Raw genomic sequence first — 19,518 nt, forward strand, 5'->3', positions numbered from 1 at the left:
GATATTCTTACAAACTGCTTCCAGATGACTGACAGAAAAAAAGTGAGAACTCACCATTTACGCATGTTCCATGAAACATGGTAGCGCTGCGCGTGTTGGCGCCAAAGCGCAAATGAACTTCAGGTGTGTATATATAGTTTCCTCAAGCACGCGTCTTTGTGTCTAGCCGGTATTTCATGTCAACAGTGGCGGATAAACGAGCAAAATTACCCGCCACTGCACATGAATACCCTGGCTGTTAGATTATAAATACTGCGGGGGCGTGACATATAGTTTATGCCATCCAACAGTTTGATAAGCCTTTTTACAGCTAAACAATTTATTAAAGCAGTGTCAGACAAAATCTGCAGAATGACTTCTGACAAATATCCTCCACAACACCTCTCAAATAAACTTTTGGATTATGCATAATAACAGGAACATTGATCACAGCAGAGGATTTTGACATCCGACAGTGAACAAATGGCGCTTGATCAAATTCTCTGGCTTGATGGCTGTAGCAGCGGTGCACTAAAGGACTAAATGTAAAGAATTAAAGAGACAAAACTTCTCAGAGAGAAAACCTGTTAGTGTGGAACTCTACACGAATATAACTTCCTATATTTATCTATTAATCATTGTAGCATTAAGATAAACATGTATTTTTTATTAAATAAAAAAAAAGATTTTTCATCAGGGAGACGATTTAAAATAATTTGGCTAAAGAATCGCGATTTGTAACAGAATCTATTTTTTTCCCCAGCCCTAGTGATTAGACAGGGTTAGTAAGCCTGTTGATGTGTACAGGATTCTCAGTCAATAACAGTCTGTTCACTAACAATGGGATCAAATGATTGCTCATATGTGGCTAGCTGTTCTGTAAGTTTATGTGGGTGGGTGAATGCTCTGCCTGGGAATCTCATCTACTCCCTGCCAGCGTCTTTTGTGAACAAGCTTTCTGGATAGACTTGGCTTCATCTTGTCCGTAAAGTATTGTACAATTCACTACATTAAACCAAGGGTCCAGAATGGTGGGGGAAAGTGTAAAGCATGTCCTCATCAATCCAAGCTTAGTTTAGTACCTTAAACGGAAATGACTATGATACCATAATGTGCATAAAACCACTATTTCTTCATATTGAAATATGTGTTTGCTTTTAGCTAATGAGGCTGGTGAAACCCCGCTTGACATCGCCAGGCGACTCAAACACATACAGTGTGAGGAACTGGTGAGCTATCATACATTTATTATTGTTGATTCTTGAGTAAATCTAACAAAGACTGTCAAGAACATATCCTGGTCATATTTCACTGCAAAAAATAATAATTGTTAATAATTTATTTTCCTTGTTTTCCGATCAGAATATCTAAACATCCTTAAAACCTGCTGAGTGGGTCAGTGTAAATAATTCCTCCCCACCCCCTTCCTCTTCCATCTTAGTTCGGTTACTCCCATCGCTTTCTTCTATTTTTTAGAGGCTGCTGACCACAGTTTGGGAGCCATCCCCCATCCAAGGCCTGCTCTTCCTGATTGGGTTCTTCCAACAGTCTCGTTGCTTCAGTCTTGAAAACACCCTGTTTACAACCTTCCAGGCGCAGCCTGTTCAGACCTGGGCTTGACAAGCACTCACCAGTGGTCTTTTCTCACTGGTTGGTCTGTTGATTCCCTTAGTTCCAAGAACAGCCTGGTCTTCTCCTGCTTGTAACCCAGGGTGATTGACTTTAATGGCAGTTGTAAGGCATTTCTTCCAAACAATGCTACATCTGAAAGACAAAGTGATAAGCCCAGCCACTTTCTGATGTAACTGTTGACCTTGATGTTCATCCTTGCCATTGCCGCTGCAGTGATCTCACACATCTTTAATGGCCACATCAGGCGATGATACAGTGTAAATTGGTAACGGCAGACCTTGTATTTGCCCGGGAGATGACAATTGTCTATCTTATCCAAGCCCTCATTCAGCTGCTTCAGAACCAACCCTGTCATGTGTTTATCTGACAGATCTGCTGTGTATTCGCTCCCTAAACTTCGTGTGAGCTGCTCTGTCAGCACTGGAATTCTTTCACCATCCACCTCAAATGATATCTGATCGCTTCTAATCCCCTTACGAATAGAAAGGCTACGTGACTTTGCTGGCTTGATCTTCATCCTGGCCCATGCCAAAAGCTCTTCCAGCCTTTTTAAGAGTCTGTATGTACATGCAGCAGTGTGGAGGATACTTGTGACATCATCCATATACAGTGCAATCTCACCCTAGATTGTGCGCAGATTCCTTGGGCCATCTGTCTGGCACCAATTAGGATGATCTTGAATACAGCTGTGAACAGGATGGGAGAGACTGAACATCCCATCGCAATCCCTTTTTCCAGTTGCTGCCATCCAGTTATGTACTTGTGTGTGCATAACATATTTTCAGGTCCCCATAGTAACTATCTATCAAGCTCCAACTCTCACTACTGGCTCCTCTGGCTGTGGGACATATCCGAGTGAGCCTAGCGGGATATCTTTATGGGGGTCCCCTAGTTGTTCTTTCATGTGATCTAGATCTTGCTTCGGCATCACCAGCTTTCCACTCCTCTTCGAGAAGATTTCCGGCAAATTTAAAAGGATCTTTCATGAATTTCATCCTCTCATGCTCCTTCCTTCTCCGCTGTCGAATTCTCTCTGCCCTCCTCAAAACCAACAACCTAGCCCTTATGCCATCCCACAATACCTTCAAACCCTCTTTTTCTTATGCTCATCTGTTCTTCATGCCTTGCGAAGCTGCCTCCATTCTTTCACCAGCTGAAGTATTTCCTTTTCTCTCCTACCCATTACCCTGAGACCACGCTTCTTCACTGACACTTCTCCCAAATCTACCTACACATTCTTCATAAACAATGTCACTAAACATTTTAAGCTTGGTCTCCACCCTTCCGCTGAGTGCATTCTCCAAGGTGGAACACAGTTCTTGGTCTAGTCTGCTCCAGGCTTCATTATTATTAGATCATGGCCAATTAATTAGTTTCCTTCTCCCTGGCTCCTTTTCATTGTCTTGCCTTCCATCTCTTGTCTGTGGGTTAACAGTTGTATCCTCCTGCGGCTCACCTCGTAGCCATGACTTGTCCTGCTGGCGGTACTAGTTTTCTTGGTGACCCTCCACGACAGTGCATCAGTAGCACTGTGGTGCTCAACCAGGCTCTGTATCCTTCTTGTCTGACCTGCAGCTGCAGTGCAAAGTTGTGTATGGCTGTTCCCGCCACATTTCATCCTTCCTTGATGAATCCACAGCCCCTTGTAAGTTGTTACCCTTATCCACCTGCAGCTGTATTTCCTATGGATCCTTTTCTCATTATCTAGTCTTTTCTTTTTCTTTTTCTTTTATTTATTTTTTTGATTTTGGGGTGAAATGTGACCCAAACATGTTCTTGACAACCTTTGTGAGATTCACCCATCTAAGGAATTATTGGTCTAAATGGCTGATTTATGGTTTGTGTGTTTTATGCCTAGCTGAACCAGGCTCTGGCAGGGAAGTTCAATGCTCATGTGCACGTGGAGTATGAGTGGAGACTACAGCATGAAGATCTGGATGAAAGTGATGAAGATCTGGACGAAAAGGTAAGTAACAACTCATGGAGCTCTGAATGAAGAGCAGTAGTGACATATATTAGTTGCATCAGATAGTGTCTCTTATGAGCTTATGACCTTTAACTTTTCTGTCTATAGTCCAGTCCTCACCGGCGGGAAGAGAGGCCCATCAGCTGTTACACACCAGGCAGTAATTCCCTGCAGCCTAGTCCGGCCAGTCTGGCACGAGAGGCACGAGACATGGTTAAAGACAAACAGCGGAGCTTCGTGCCCAACCTGGTCAACAACGAGACCTATGGAACCATTGTTAACACAAACTCACCAGTCCCCCTTTCCACCTCTGCTCCACCTCTACCGCCGCGAAATTTAGGTAGTTTACATTTAAGAGTATATTTTTATTTTAATCAGATCATAATAGAGAGAAACCCAGTGATTCAGGGCTGAGGGCAGAAATTTGACCTGATACACACCTCCTCCTTTAGTAACCTCTAAAGGGGTCATGAAATGTAATTGATCTTTATCTTTTGAAATATAAGAGTTTGATGTACTGTACTATGAGAACATAACTGAAATTGTAACTTTTAGAACAGTAAACATGCTCCAAAAAGACCATCTATTGAAAATGATCGCGTAAAATGATTATTTATGGTTGACTAATGGCACTTTTCCACTCCACCTTACGGTTCGACTCGACTCGACTCTGCTCGCTTTACTTTTCTGAGCTTGATTTTCCAATGCAGTTTAGTGCAGCCTCAACGTGGGTGGGATTATAGGCTGATCGTCATAGTTGTGCCGCCTCTTTGCGTCGCCCCATCCAGCTCTCGTTGGATCCTCTCCTCGGCTACTAACGAGAGGAACGTCTGCACCTCGTTTATTGACCACGGCGTGGTTTTGCGCACAGCCATTTCTTTTTACAATTCGTAAGTCGTGTGAACAAATGATTCTGCTATCGCTGTTGCTAACTTTTAAACTAGCAGGTTGATGTCCCATGTTGCAAATCCAGTGACGCTGGTAGTGACGATTCTCTCTGACCAATCAGTGATCTGCAGGGTTTTGACGTCACATTTAGTATTGGCTCGGCTTGCTTGGAACCTCGACAGTGGTGGTACTAAAAAAGGTACCAGGTACTATCCACAGTGGAAACCCCCCCAAAAAGCGAGCAGAGTCGAGTCGAGCCGTATCATGCAGTGGAAAATCCCCATAACATTATAAGTGGACTTCAGAGAAATGTATATACCAAGAAGACAGCACCGCCATTTACTTTACTCATTACTCAAAAAAGTAATCTGATTACGTAACGTGTGTTACCCCAACACTGTTTATGTGTGTGTATATATATATATATATATATATAATTAATAAAGTAACAAAAATACAACAAAATAAATCCTAAAAAATATAAATGACATAAAACATATATAATATAACTTACAAAAATGTATGTTATAAAAAAATATTTAAAGGAATATTCCGGATTCCAGACAATGTGGATTTTAAAACCAAAATTTATTTAGATTGGTCCCTTAAATCTAGGTGACAGTGAAGCTCTTACAATGGAAGTGAATGTGCCAATCCGTAAACGTTAAAATACACTTGAAATTTCAAAAGTATACCCACAAGATGTAAACAATGTGTGTTAGCATGATTTTACTGTGATCAAATCATTAACATTTTGTGTGTACAGTTACATCCGATTTTACAACTTGCCATGATGTAATGCTCTAAAGCCTGAAAAGACTGTAAAAATGAAGATTTTAACAACTTTACAGCTCAAATAATATACATGTAATTCTTTTAACAGAAGAATGAATGTAAGTGCTTTTATAAAATTATAAGCTTCACATTTCTGCTTTTAAACTTTCCAAAAAATCATTCACTTCCATTGCAAGTGCCTACATTTTTGCTTTTTTTATTTTTATTTTTTAAGAAAGTCAAAATTTATTTTCGAGTCAAACTTTTGTGGTAATCAACATTATGCCACAAATGCCGTTGATTGAACATAACTTGTATTGAACCCGGAATATTCCTTTAAGGCTCAACAGTGACAGATATTATAGTAAATATATATTAAGTGTCACCAAATTTACTTGTTACTCACAGAAAATCCAAATGCTGCTAAAAGGAGTAAAAGTCACTAATGCTATGTGACCCATTATAAGCAATAGTCCACAGCATAATAGGCCACAGCAGACTACTGTATTTTTAGCCTTCACAGATGTCACATCAAAAAGTCCCTTTTGACCTGTTCCCTAATCCTCACCCAGTTACACTGTCAGGCTCCATGGCAACGACGGTGTGAAGATGCTGACCTACATGTGAGCTCCCAAAGTCTCTTGACAGAAGCTGTTATGAGCTCAAACGCTTGGCAGCAGGTGTGATGTGCAACTGAATGGCCTAAAACTGCTTCGTGGACTGTGTCTGCCTTAAAAGCCAAATGTCAGTTAACAGGATATTGGTAACTGATGACTACTGTATGTCTGTCATAGTTTCACACAGATACAAAGAACTTTGTTTCTGTGTTGATTTCTGTTACAGACTTGACAGTGAGTTGTATTCTTTAAGGAATAATAAAATTAGGTGCAAAATGGAACTCTGCTCATCTGAAGCAAGACACAAAGTCCAGAAAAACAAACTTTAGAAGCATAGTAGTGCTTTCACTTCAAGTAAACAAAAGTGGTCTTATTTAGGCCATGCTGAAGTCATGAGAGATTTTCCTCTGAACCTACTTTTTATATTTAAACCTTGCATAGAATCTCTCTTAGTCTCTCTTTCCCTTCTCGTTTCACAGTTCAGCCGTCTGGTCTTGCTGGAATGGCCCAGGGTTCACCCAGTTGGAAGCCTGGCTCCCTAGATTTGACAGGCAGGCAGAGATCTTCCTCTGACCCCCCCAACATGCATCCCCCAACACCCCCCGTACGGGTCACATCTACATCTCGTAAGTGTATTCCAACTGAATTTTGCCATTTTCAGTTGTTAAAGGGATAGTTCACCCAAAAATGAAAATTCTCTCATCGTTTACTCGTCATCATGCCATTCCAGATGTGTATGACTTTCTTTTTTCTGCTGAACACAAACAAAGATTTGTAGAAGAATATTTCAGGCCTGTGCAAGTGCTTCAATGCAAGTGAATGGTGACCAAAATTTTGAAAAAATTCAAAAGGCAGCATAAAAGTAACCCATAAGACTCTAGTGTTTTATTCAATGTCTTCTGAAGCAATTCAGTTGGCTCTGGGTGAGAACAGACGAAAATATTACTCTGTTCTCTGTTTCACTATGCATCTTGCTATTGCAGTCTCAAGGCATGATCATGATTTCAAGCTTGATTTCATTTTCTAGTGCTTGACACATGCGCAGGGTGTCCTAAAAACACTAGGGACCTAGGAAGTGTAATCAAGCTGAAATTATGATCAACAATGAGACTGCTGATGTCAAGACTAAAAGTGAAATAGGAGATACATTTTGGTCTGTTCTCACCCAAAACCGATTGGATCACTTTAGAAGACATGAATTAACCCCCTGGAGTTGTGTGGGTTACTTTTTTGCTGCCTTTATGTGCTTTTTGGAGCATCAAAATTGTGGTCACCAACATGTATTGTATGGACCTACAGAGCTGAGATATTCTTCTAAAAATCTTCATTTGTGTTCAGTAGAAGTAAGTAATACACATCTGGGATGGCATGAGGGTGTAAATGATGAGAGAATTGTCATTTTTGGGCAAACTATTCCTTTAATCAACATTCACACTGAATGCATTTGGAATCCATTTGTGCACTTTTTCCACTGTTTTTCTATGCAAACTTGTACTAGACGGACGTCTTTGAGCATTGCACCACATATAGCATTTTTTTCATCATTTTGCAAGGAGTGCAAAGTTTTTTAGATGCTGTGTCAGGTGCACGTCTTGATATACCTGCATTCTGAATGGTACCAGGAAACACTGCCAGGGTATTTTTGCATGGTGCTGCATCCGCATCGGCGTAAGAATGCACTTTCAAGTTGGAGAACGTCTAGCGAACGCCCTGTGTCCTGCTTTTTTTAGGACAAGAACTTGTTCGATCTGAACAGCCCTTAACAATACATGTCTGTAACATAGCAGTGGCCAAGTTCACATACCAGTACTCTACTTCCAGACTACCAAAATCACTTTACTGCTCACTACACAACTTGTAATGTGTCATCTTCTTAATGTCGCAGTGCACCTACAAAATTAAGTTCAGATGAGGTCAACAAATTGCAAGGTCTTTTTCCTAGATGTATCCCTAACCTGCTTTATGCACTCTCTAGTGCCAGCTTGGCTACAATTTTTGTCGGAGATCTCGAATATTTGACACCAAAATCGTGCGCTTGGCTTTAGTTCCACTGTCATGGTTTCTTTGTCTGCTTTTTAGTCTTTGTGAGCATACATAATGTTATAGCAGCTATTTCATCTTCTCTGTGCAGTTCTTGTGCCGGGTGGTCCTCCCCCTCATGTGGGTAAAAATGCAAGCATGATGGAAGCCATGAGTATACAGTCCAAAACTGGACAGGGGCCCCCTGGTCAGAACATCAACAGGGCTACAAGGTCAGAATACTAAATTACCCATGACCACACGCACACATGTGTATACACGTACCCCCGACTGCCCTATAGGGTGACAGAATCAGCCCGGAAAAAGGCAGTTGAATAGCTGCCATTAGCCATACGTCCTTGCATAAAAATGTATTGTCTGTTTTCGGTGAACCTGACTCCAAGGTGAGTGTGCCCATATCTGAATGTAGAGGTGGAAAAAGCCTTTAGGGATTTTCTGCATTAACAAATCATTAATTCCTATACAAGACCTCGTTCACGCACACAGTGCCAGAGGAGACAAGTAGGCCACTCAGATTACTTATGGTATTACCCAGCATGACCTTTATAACTCTGTATTGCTGGCATAGGGGGTCACATTATATGCTGTATGAACATGAATGGAACTGCTATTTCATGCAGTGAAATGGGATTTTCCTTTGTTGGTTGCAGCGCGGACAAAAACTTCAACAAAAGCCAGCTGATGCGCTCAGGATCCATTGAGAGACCAGGTAGATGTCAGAGAAACCGTTTTAATTGTAAGTTGATGTTTCTTTTGCGAAAGGCTTGCAGGACCATTGTATTAGAAGGTCAATGCGTATTGTGATGTAATATCCTGTTTTTTTTTTGAGCAGCTAAAGAAGTTCCTGGACAAAACACTATTGGGCAATCTCTGCCCCCTACCCACATGCAAAGGAAAACATACCCGGTAAGTTTTATCACAATTGGAAATTCATTGTGTGAATCTAGCAAAACAAAAATGTATAGAGGAAAGGCTGTTTACACATTTACCACAACATTAAAGGAATAGTTCACCCAAAAATGAAAATTGTACTACTATTATGAAACATTTGGGTCCTTTTTTAAGCTTTAAAGTAAGTCACTGTATTGAAAAGAAGGACCGGGATATTCTGAAATTTCTCCTTTTCAGTTCTGCATAAGAAAGAAAGTGATATGGGTTTGGAACGACATGAGGGTGAGTAAATTATGACAGTTTTGATTTTTGGGTGAACTGTTCTATTAAGGCCTACTGTATTTAACCCAAGATGCAAAAAAAAAAAAAAAAAAAAAAAAAGCAAATCACAGACAAAAATCAGATACTTTTGTTTGCACCAACATTATTCACATTTTGAGTATTTTAGAAAAGTTTGCATACCTGAGCCAAAGTGAAACGTATTATGTTATCATTCTCCTTGAATGAAGTATAATAATTGGGGCTGCCAACTGATTAAAATTTTTAATCAAATTAGTTACATGATATGACGATTGAATAATCACAATTAATTGCATATATATATATCAATATTTGTCGAGAAAGTTCCCCAAATAAAAATAATTAAATATATGATTAAATAATTATAATCATATTTAATTATAAATATAATGCATACAATATATATAATTAATATAATTAAAATACATTACATTATTCTGACAGGCGAGTAAAGCATTGATTAGACATTGTTTATGGTATTGTTTAATGTAATGGTATTGTTTATTTCTATTACATTGAACATAAGCCAATCATTGGCGTACAGTACACAGCACTCCATTTTGCAATTGAATCAGTCTGAAGTAGACTTATTATAAGGGCTTTTCTAAGAATGCATGTCCAACGGTGATTTTGAAACGTCTCACTTTGGTTGCGTCGCATCATAAACAGTCAAGTTAAACGTAGTTTGAAACTTAAAAAAACAACTTGAGACCCCTGCATTCGAAGTTGGGCTCCATCCAGCTGTGTTTGAACGCAAGAACGCACCCTCATCTTGTGCTGTCTGCTGTCAGTGTGGTTTGTTGCCTGTACAGCTGTATTTGCGCTTACTGCCCCCTGCTGAAAACATGAAGGTGTTCAAGCTTGAAATGCTCTGATGTAAGAATGTTCCTTTTTATGGTCTGGGGGCATGATTAACTGCATACATTTTTTTACCCGTTATTTTTTATATAAATAATCGCACTGTATTAACGTGGGAAATCAACAGCCCTAGTAATGTAATAGTGTGGTAAAGGAAGAATGTGTCATGTTATAACGATAATAGTAATGCTATAAGCTTCCCATTTTGCCAGCAAATGTTTGACATATCACTTCTATGGCTCTTTGATGTTTCATGTACTCAGATACCAACGAAATCAGCAGCTTATAATTTATCTTGAATGCTGACACGTAATCCAAAAGCTTATATCTTAAAACCGACCATTAGTGCAAAAAAAAAAAAAAAAAAGAAAGAAACGTTCCTAAATGTGCTAAATGTGTTAGGCCTTTTATCTAAATTTTCTAGCAGAATGAATATAATGAAAAGAGCCAGAGATTTATTGTATGTGGAATGCCAGCTGACATTCTCATGTTTGTGTTTTCAAACCTGATCCGTATGTCTGAAGCAGAGGCCAAAGCGTGTGAAGGCCATGTATAACTGTGTGGCTGATAACCCAGATGAGCTGACATTCTCAGAGGGAGAAGTCATTGTGGTGGATGGTGAGGAGGACCAGGAGTGGTGGGTGAGTATCTTCACTGCTATGGACCAGGGGTCTTATTTATAAAGGTGTTCGTAAAATGATCTTAAATGTGAACGTATGAAAATTTCCTAAATGTTCCTACGAACAATTTATAAAACATCTGTACGCACGAAGAACTGTTCCTAAATGCATCCCACTTTATAAATTGCAATTCATCTTCATCTTCAACGTGAAGGAGCGCATGGACTCCACCTGCAGAACGGCCACAAATATCCTAATATGGTTAGACAGATTACAGTAAAACTTGCTCATGTGCAAGATATTCATTCATTCCTTCATTCATTCATAAGGAATGTTTTTGTGTGGTTGGTAAGGTTTTCTAAAAAAGTGAGTGCAGTCTGCCCGTATAATGTAGTCTTATTCAACAACTCATCATCGGTTATTCATTTTCATTATCAATAATAAGTCCATTCATTGGCCGCATTTACTGCAAATCCACACCATTCTTCAACCAATGTCATTATTCTTGTTAAACTTTAAGTCCAAAAAGAGGTTTACATGCTGTATTATAATGAAATATAAACTACATGCGCATCCTTTTCCCGCTATTATCTTCTGTTCGCTCATGCAATTGATTAAGATGCATTTTAGTCAAATCGTTAGGTTTTATTTATGTCCTCAACAAAAGCAGACAAGAAGCTGAAGGATAAATAAAATAAAAAATGTAGGCTATCTTTATATGAGACTGTTGTGGTGGTTTTTAACCATATGTATATTGATTTAGCTATTTTTAACTTTAATCTCTCCTCCTCCTCGCTCCAAAAATATGCTTAACATATTACATACCATATATTACACCTACCTGTTATCTCGTAGATCTCAAAAATGATTTATTATGGAAACGTGCTGATAGGGCTAAATGAATAGTCTGTTACAGTGGATATCCAAAATAAAACATTTACATTACGCATACATAATCTAAATAAGACCACATTCTGACTCGTATCGGAATATTCTTGTTCACATAAACGTGCTCACTCATTTATTAATCAATTCAGTCAGTCACTGACTCATATTTGCATCACTAAAATTAAAGAATATTAAGTCACACTGGAGCAATAGCACAAAAATGTTCGTACACATGCTTGCCAGTTGATGTATGCATAAGAACATTTTCATGTCAGTTTCTGCCTTTATAAATCTCGATTTGTTCTTCGCTTTTGACGTTGGATCAAATCCATGGAATTTATGATCAAATCTGATCGTACGTACGTTTTATAAATGAGGCCCCAGGCTAAACTATAACAAGTAGAAGTACAGTATATGTGTACAGCATAACATGAAATTGTTGTTTGGTTTGAATATAGTGGTGATCTTGGATAAATTAGGATGTTGTAAGTAGAGAAAGAGAACCAAAGTGAGAAAAAAAGTTCTTTGTCATTTTTTAGTTCCTATGACTGCCTGGATCTTAATAAGTAACCTCATTCAGACACTCAATCTGGTACAGTCTCTCTGGCTAAATGCAGACCAGTTGCAGCTTGTTTTTCACCAAATCCCTTTCGCTTCCACTGGCTGTGTTTAGTAATTTATTCTCTGTGGAGGCTCATCAACATCACAGCCAAATCCCCAAATCTCTGTCTTCTGCCAATGTGACTTCAACGGTATTTACATACACTGGCGACCAAACGTTTGGAATAATGTACAGATTTACTTTTATTCACCAAAGTGGCATTCAAATGATCACAATTTATAGTCAGGACATTAATAACGTGAAAAATTACTATTACAATTTGAAACAAAATATTCAGAACTTCTTAAACTACTTCAAAGAGTTCTCATCAAAAAATCCTCCACGTGCAGCAATGATAGCTTTGCAGATCCTTGGCATTCTAGCTGTCAGTTTGTCCAGATACTTGGGTGACATTTCACCCCTCACTTCCTGTAGCACTTGTCATAGATGTGGCTGTCTTGTCAGGCACTTCTCACGCACCTTACAGTCTAGCTGATCCCACAAAAGCTCAATGGGGTTAAGATCCATAACACTCTTTTCCAATGATCTGTTGTCCAATGTCTGTGTTTCTTTGCCCACTCTAACCTTTTCTTTTTGATTTCCTGTTTCAAAAGTGGCTTTTTCTTTGCAATTCTTCCCATAAGACCTGCACCCCTGAGTCTTCTCTTTACTGTTGTACATGAAGCTGGTGTTGAGCGGGTAGAATTCAATGAAGCTGTCAGCTGAGGACATGTGAGGCGTCTATTTCTCAAACTAGAGACTCTGATGTACTTATCCTCTTGTTTAGTTTTACATCTGGCCTTCCACATCTCTTTCTGTCCTTGTTAGAGCCAGTTGTCCTTTGTCTTTGAAGACTGTAGTGTACACCTTTATATGAAATCTTCAGTTTTTTGGCAGTTTCAAGCATTGTATAGCCTTCATTCCTCAAAACAATGACTGACTGACGAGTTTCTAGAGAAAGCTGCTTCTTTTTTGCCATTTTTGATCTAATATTGACCTTAAGACATGCCAGTCTATTGCATACTGTGGCAACTCAAAAACAAACACAAAGACAATGTGAAGCTTCATTTAATGAACCAAATAGCTTTCAATTGTGTTTGATATAATGGCAAGTGATTTTCTAGTACTAAATTAGCAATTTAGCATGATTACTCAAGGATAAGGTGTTGGAGTGATGGCTGCTGGAAATGGGGCATGTCTAGATGTGATCAAAAATGACTTTTTTCAAATAGTGATGGTGCTGTTTTTTACATCAGTAATGTTCTGACTATACTTTGTGATCAGTTGAATGCCACTTTGGTGAATTAAAGTACCAATTCCCTTCCGAAACAGCAAAATCTGAACATTATCCCAAACTTTTGGCCACCAGTGTATATATGCGTTTCAGTGGCTTCAAGATGCATTTCCCTCTCACTTATTTTGTTATTTTCTCAACTGACTCAATTTGCTACAAATGTTTACCCAATTCTTCCACATTTAAATCTAAATTTGATTGTCTTTGACATTTGTGGCCACATAGACTACATATGTTTTGCACAGGTACACAGAGTTATTGGTTTCCAAGGAAATATCATAAAATAGTTGTAAAATACACTGTCAGGTTTATAATACTTAATTATTTTTGTTAACACAGACAATATTTGTAATCATATAAGCCTATAAAAAATTATTGAACTTCTAGTTAAGTTCCTAGCTTCGGTTGATGGCCCCCTCTGTAGCCATTTGTTGCAAAGGTCTATAGAACACAACAGAGTGGTTCCGAAAGTAAAAATCCCATTCATTTTCTCCATAGGTGAATAGATTTTTGAACAAACTTATAAACATTTAAAGCTGCCCCACATAAGGATTTTTTTTTCTCTTATTATGTACTCGCCCTCATGCCATCCCAGATGTGTATGATTTCCTAAAACACTTGAATAATCATATTAAAATATTTCATTAAGAGTGTTGTTTATCTTCCTCAAAGCAAGTAACACCTCGTTTATAAATGTTTAAATGAATAACATAATATAAACATGAAAATGGCACGTCGTGACTCTGAGTCATGATCACAGGCAAAGCAGGTAACCTCAAACCATGAGATTAATCTGCACAGAGGAGCAGTGCTGAAATACAACTGATGTAAAATGTTCCTCCACAAGTTGCTTGCAATTTAAGGTTTCAAACACAGGTGTCGCTAAAGAGCCCAAAGTTACTTATTGCAGCTTTAAAGACAGACCTATCCACCATTTTCCTGTATGCAGAAGTGTTCCACGATTCGCCTGCTTTCAATTTACGGTCTCCAGTGTTTTAACTCGCATCAGCGTATATTCTTAGTGGGTAATGTGATGTTTAAAATATTACATTTGTAAAAATTGTCAAAAAGCATGTGGCTCTATAGTGCCGATACTTTACAGAGACGAGATGACTGTTTTTTTTTTTTTTTTTGACAGTGCCTCACCTGAGTGTGTAGTCAGATAACATGTAGCAATGGTCAGAGGTTAGTTACGTTGATATCTTTAACTACTTTGAATTGTTATGGCAGCCAACAACTGCACAAGTTGAGCCTGAAATTAAGTTTTACTCCAAATAACACTTAAATGGTTTTTGTTCTCTGTCTGGATCGCTCATTTCGGTAGTTTCTATATTGCGTCTCGAGACCAGAAACAGAAAACGGGCAATTGGAATCATCATGGCGCCACCCAGTGGTTGCTCAGGAAAACTGTGGAAAGTGAGCTTTGAGGTTGGTCCGTGTTATTTAATCTTTTTTTTAATCGTGTTTAATCTTGGAATTTCTGGTGAAGAACTACACTACCCATGATCCTGAAGGGAAACTATCCAGCAGTCAGAGAACCACTGCCAACAGTTCTGCGGCGAGCGCCCTCTCCCGTGATGCTCTGCGCAATTCAGTCTCCCTGCACTCTCAAACTACTATATATTTGCATATATTGTTTATTGTTTATATACTTATAATCAACAACTTTAAATCAATAGTTTTATATTTTTCCATCATTTTTTTTTCGTTAGTGTCATTTACAATGCTTCATAGGATTGTAGTTCTTTTCCTCATTAAAATTGTTAAGTAGACAGTCTTGTACCTTTCTTACAAACATTTTTGCTTCTAACTTCAAGTTTGTAACATTGTGATTCACTTAGGAGCTGGTTGGTTTGGTTCATGGCTTAGAACTCTTTTATGACAGATTTTATGAAATCCCTATGGAAAAAATGAATGCAAAAAATACTTCAAATTAGTATTGCTGAAAATCAAATATCCTTTTTTCCAAAAATGTAAAACAAAGACAAATATTTTCATGGAATGTGCTTACATTTTTACATCACTGTACATAACTATAGAAACATTATACATTTCTAAGTAACATATTTCTTTTGATTGTTCTGTAGCTGGGCCACATCGAGGGAGAGCCCAAGAGAAGAGGAGCGTTTCCAGTAACATTCGTACACTTCATCATGGACTGAATGTCATAGACCACAGACACTGAGCTGGACTGATGACATCACCTCCCTGCCTCTGCGTGGCATTAAAAAATCATCACCATCATTATGATCATCATCTTTCATTCCCCTTGTCATGAGGCTTGATCTTTCACTGAGCTTCCATGAAGACCCCTGGTTCTCACTGTACAGTGACGATCGACTAACCTGGGTGATGCAGTCTCAGATGTAACACCGTTGGAGAATTTGGTTTTGGATTTCATTTTCGGTTTGTGGACCAGGGATGAGAATGATTGTTGTCAGTGACTTTGATGCAATAAAGGCACTTTTGACTTAATTTATCATGGTCACAATGATAATGTAAAGAGAATGTTGCCAAGATGAAGGTTTTATTCCAAGATGATATTCACATCCTTATTCATTTTTGATGGAACAATGCAAAGTAGCATTAATCTTTGGAATTTGTTTTTGAAGGACACATATCTGTGAATACAGTCTTGTATGCTCTTTCCATGACTAGGAAGGAAACGGAAGGATATATGCAGAACAAAATAAAAAAAATTTAAGCATTCAAATTGAAGATGACAGTAAATGATGCTAAACTAGGAGTATGCTATAAGCACTCTCTCCCACCGAGAGGTGCTCTGTTTCCCCTGTTTCAGCACTACCTGAGTGTATAAATAGGCCTTCTATTGCTCACCCTTGGGAAATCTCTGAAGTGCACTACGTGAATTAGAGAGATGGAGAATTGTACAGTGGGACTTTGAGACTGCATTTGTCTTGTGTTTATAAGAATGAGATCTTAGGGGGCCTGGGTAGCTCAGCAAATAAAGACGCTGACTACTACACCTGGAGTCGCAAGTTCGAATCCAGGGCGTGCTAAGTGACTCCAGTCAGGCTTCCTAAGCAACCAATTGGCCCGGTTGCTAGGGTGGGTAGAGTCACGTTGGGTTAACCTCCTCGTTGTCACTATAATGTGGTTCTCGCTCTCGGTGGGGCGTGTGGTGAGTTGTGCGTGGATGCCGTGGAGAATAGCGTGAAGCCTCCACACACGCTAGGACTCCACAGTAACACACTCAACAAGCCACGTGATAAGATGCGCGGATTGACTGTCTCAGACGTCACTACGTCACCATGAGGACTTAGCGTGCATTGGGAATTGGGCATGCAAAACTGGGGAGAAAAGCGGAGAAAATTCACACAAAAAAAAAGATCTTTATGAGTAATTGTAACCCTGGACCTGTTAAGGAGTTTTGAGCACCGGGACAGTCTGGTGAACATTCAGAAGAAGAATCAGAATGAGCTTTATTGCCAAGTATGCTTACACATACAAGGAATTTGTCTTGGTGACAGGAGCTTCCAGTGTACAACAATACAAAAACAGCAGCAAGACATAGATAATAATAAAAAGATAAAACTAATTATACACATACGTACAGACACACATACACATGGGTAGTGCAAATCTAATACAATCTGTGCAAATACAAATCTGTTATGTACAGTACAATTTTTTTTTATTTTTTTTTCTCAGAGGAATGAAATGGCAGAAGAGGTTGGATGTGTTGGATAAATATAAAAAAGACTAAACAGTGTATTGCACATAGTTATTGCTCAATGGGGCAATTTAACTGTTCATGAGATGGATAGCCTGAGGGAAAAAACTGTTCCTGTGCCTGACGGTTCTGGTGCTCAGAGCTCTGAAGCGTCGGCCAGAAGGCAACAGTTCAAAAAGGTAGTGGGCAGGGTGAGTGGGGTCCAGAGTGATTTTTTCCAGCCTTTTTCCTCACTCTGGAAGTGTATAGTTCTTGAAGGGGGGGCAGGGGGGCAACCAATAATCCTCTTAGCAGTCCGAACTGTCCTTTGTAATCTTCTGATGTCTGATTTCGTAGCTGAACCAAACCAGACAGTTATTGAAGTGCAGAGGAAAGACTCAATGACCGCTGAGTAGAATTGTATCAGCAGCGCCTGTGGCAGGTTGAATTTCCTCAGCTGGCGAAGGAAGTACAACCTCTGCTGGGCCTTTTTCACAGTGGAGTCAATGTGGGTCTCCCACTTCAGGTCCTGTGAGATGGTAATGCCCAGGAACCTGAATGACTCCACTGCTGCCACAGTGCTGTTTAGAATGGTGAGGGGGGTCAGTGTTGGGGTGTTCCTCTTAAAGTCCACAATCATCTCCACCGTTTTGAGCGTGTTCAGCTCAAGGTTGTTTTGACTGCATCAGACAGCCAGCTGTTCAACCTTCCTTCTGTATGCAGACTCATCGTCATCTCGGATGAGGCCGATGACAGTAATGTCATCTGCAAACTTCAGGAGCTTGACAGAGGGGTCCTTGGCAGTGTAGTCATTTGTGTACAGGGAGAAGAGTAATGGGGAGAGCACACATCCCTGAAGGGCACCAGTGCTGATTGTACAGGTGCTAGAAGTGAGTTTCTCTGGTCTCACAAGCTGCTGCCTGTCTCACAGGAGAGCAAATGAGTGTCAAAGATGTTTATTTCTGTATAGATATTTATAATTCTGAGCTGTCCTTCTATGTTCTTGATTTAGATGCTCTTATTGATTTTGATGACCTTCAGTAGAACTATTTCTACCTTCCTTAAGTGTTAAGTGGCTTGGACATACAGTACTCTGCTGTTTTTACACCATTCAGTGTCATTTCAAAACTAAGCTGGGCGAATCTCACAGAAAATGTCAAGAATATGTCTGCGTCATAATTCACTCTATAATAATAATTTTAAAAAAGTTTTTTGTTTAAAGCAAATTACGCCTATTTTTAAGGACCACTAAAACTTTTTGCGTTGGGACAATATTTTCATTAAAATTAAACGCATTTCCCTTGCCACAATTCTCATTAATGTAATTTAAGAACAAAGTATTATTTTTACTGTAATATGAAATAAAAAATATCATTTTTTGTGCATCATGGTAATATTTGTTGTACTACCTTTGTCCTCATTCATGTAATATTTTTTTTATACATAATGGTTTTTTTCTGTAAAAAAACTAAATACTGTATTGCAGTTTTGAGAATCAGCATATATATATATATATATAAATGGCACAGTAAAACAGATAAATTATGGTAATGAGAATGGTGGGGGGTGCTTTATAGTCATGAAAAAAATTTACCTAAAAAATACATATCTATCTATCTAATATATATATATATATACACACACACACACACTACCATTCCAATGTTTGGGGTCACTTGCCTGAAATGTTTCTCATGATCTTAAAAACCTTTTTATCTGAAGGCGTATGCTTAAATGTTTGAAATTAGTTTTATAGACAAAAATATAATTGTGCCACCATATGAATTTTTGTTAATTACAAAACTAACATTTTTTGGCATTTCCATCCACAGAACTGCCGCTCACTGGATGTTTTTTGTTTTTGGCATCATTTGGAGTAAATTCTAGAGACTGTTGTGCGTGAAAATCCCAGGAGATCAGCAGTTACAGAAATACTCAAACCAGCCCATCTGGCACCAACAGTCATGCCACGGTCCAAATCACTGAGATCACTGAAGCTCCTGACCTGTATCTACATGACTTTATGCACTGCACTGCTGCAACATGATTGGCTGATTAGATAATCGCATGGATGATTGTTGGTGCCTGATGGGCTGGTTTGTGTATTTCTGTAACTGCTGATCTCCTGGGATTTTCACACACAACAGTTTCTAGAATTTACTCCGAATGGTGCCAAAAACAAAAAACATCCAGTGAGGGGCAGTTCTATGGACGCAAACGCCTTGTTGATGAGAGAGGTCAACAGAGAATGGCCAGACTGGTTCGAACTGACAAAGTCTACGGTAACTCAGATAACAGCTCTGTACAATTGTGGTGAGAAGAATATCATCTCTGAATGCTGTTCTGAGATGCGGGTTGGTGCTGACACAATATTAGGCAGGTGGTTTTAATGTTGTGGCTGAACGTGTATATATATATAATGTATATATGTATATATGTATGTATACACAGTGCATCCGGAAAGTATTCACAGCGCTTCACTTTTTCCACATTTTGT

At 39.0% G+C, this 19,518-nt stretch overlaps 1 protein-coding gene across 5 annotated transcripts in view; it reads left to right on the plus strand.

Annotated features, from left to right (window-relative positions):
- Nucleotides 1-18,894, plus strand: part of LOC127411255 (arf-GAP with SH3 domain, ANK repeat and PH domain-containing protein 2-like) — a 120,495-nt gene extending 101,601 nt beyond the window's left edge. For 2 of the 5 annotated variants that reach the window (XM_051646672.1, XM_051646677.1), the window contains 9 exons: nucleotides 1,141-1,208; nucleotides 3,470-3,577; nucleotides 3,686-3,917; nucleotides 6,336-6,482; nucleotides 7,988-8,108; nucleotides 8,547-8,632; nucleotides 8,729-8,802; nucleotides 10,470-10,586; nucleotides 15,436-18,894. In XM_051646672.1, coding sequence (XP_051502632.1) covers nucleotides 1,141-1,208; nucleotides 3,470-3,577; nucleotides 3,686-3,917; nucleotides 6,336-6,482; nucleotides 7,988-8,108; nucleotides 8,547-8,632; nucleotides 8,729-8,802; nucleotides 10,470-10,586; nucleotides 15,436-15,510 — 1,028 coding nt within the window. In that variant the 3' untranslated portion in view covers nucleotides 15,511-18,894. The remainder of the gene's footprint in view (nucleotides 1-1,140; nucleotides 1,209-3,469; nucleotides 3,578-3,685; nucleotides 3,918-6,335; nucleotides 6,483-7,987; nucleotides 8,109-8,546; nucleotides 8,633-8,728; nucleotides 8,803-10,469; nucleotides 10,587-15,435) is intronic. The other 3 variants (XM_051646674.1, XM_051646675.1, XM_051646676.1) reach the window with 3 other exon arrangements.
- The last annotated feature ends 624 nt before the right edge of the window (nucleotides 18,895-19,518 follow it).

The sequence above is a fragment of the Myxocyprinus asiaticus genome, chromosome 20 (assembly GCF_019703515.2).
Source record: "Myxocyprinus asiaticus isolate MX2 ecotype Aquarium Trade chromosome 20, UBuf_Myxa_2, whole genome shotgun sequence".
Classification (NCBI taxonomy): domain Eukaryota; kingdom Metazoa; phylum Chordata; class Actinopteri; order Cypriniformes; family Catostomidae; genus Myxocyprinus; species Myxocyprinus asiaticus.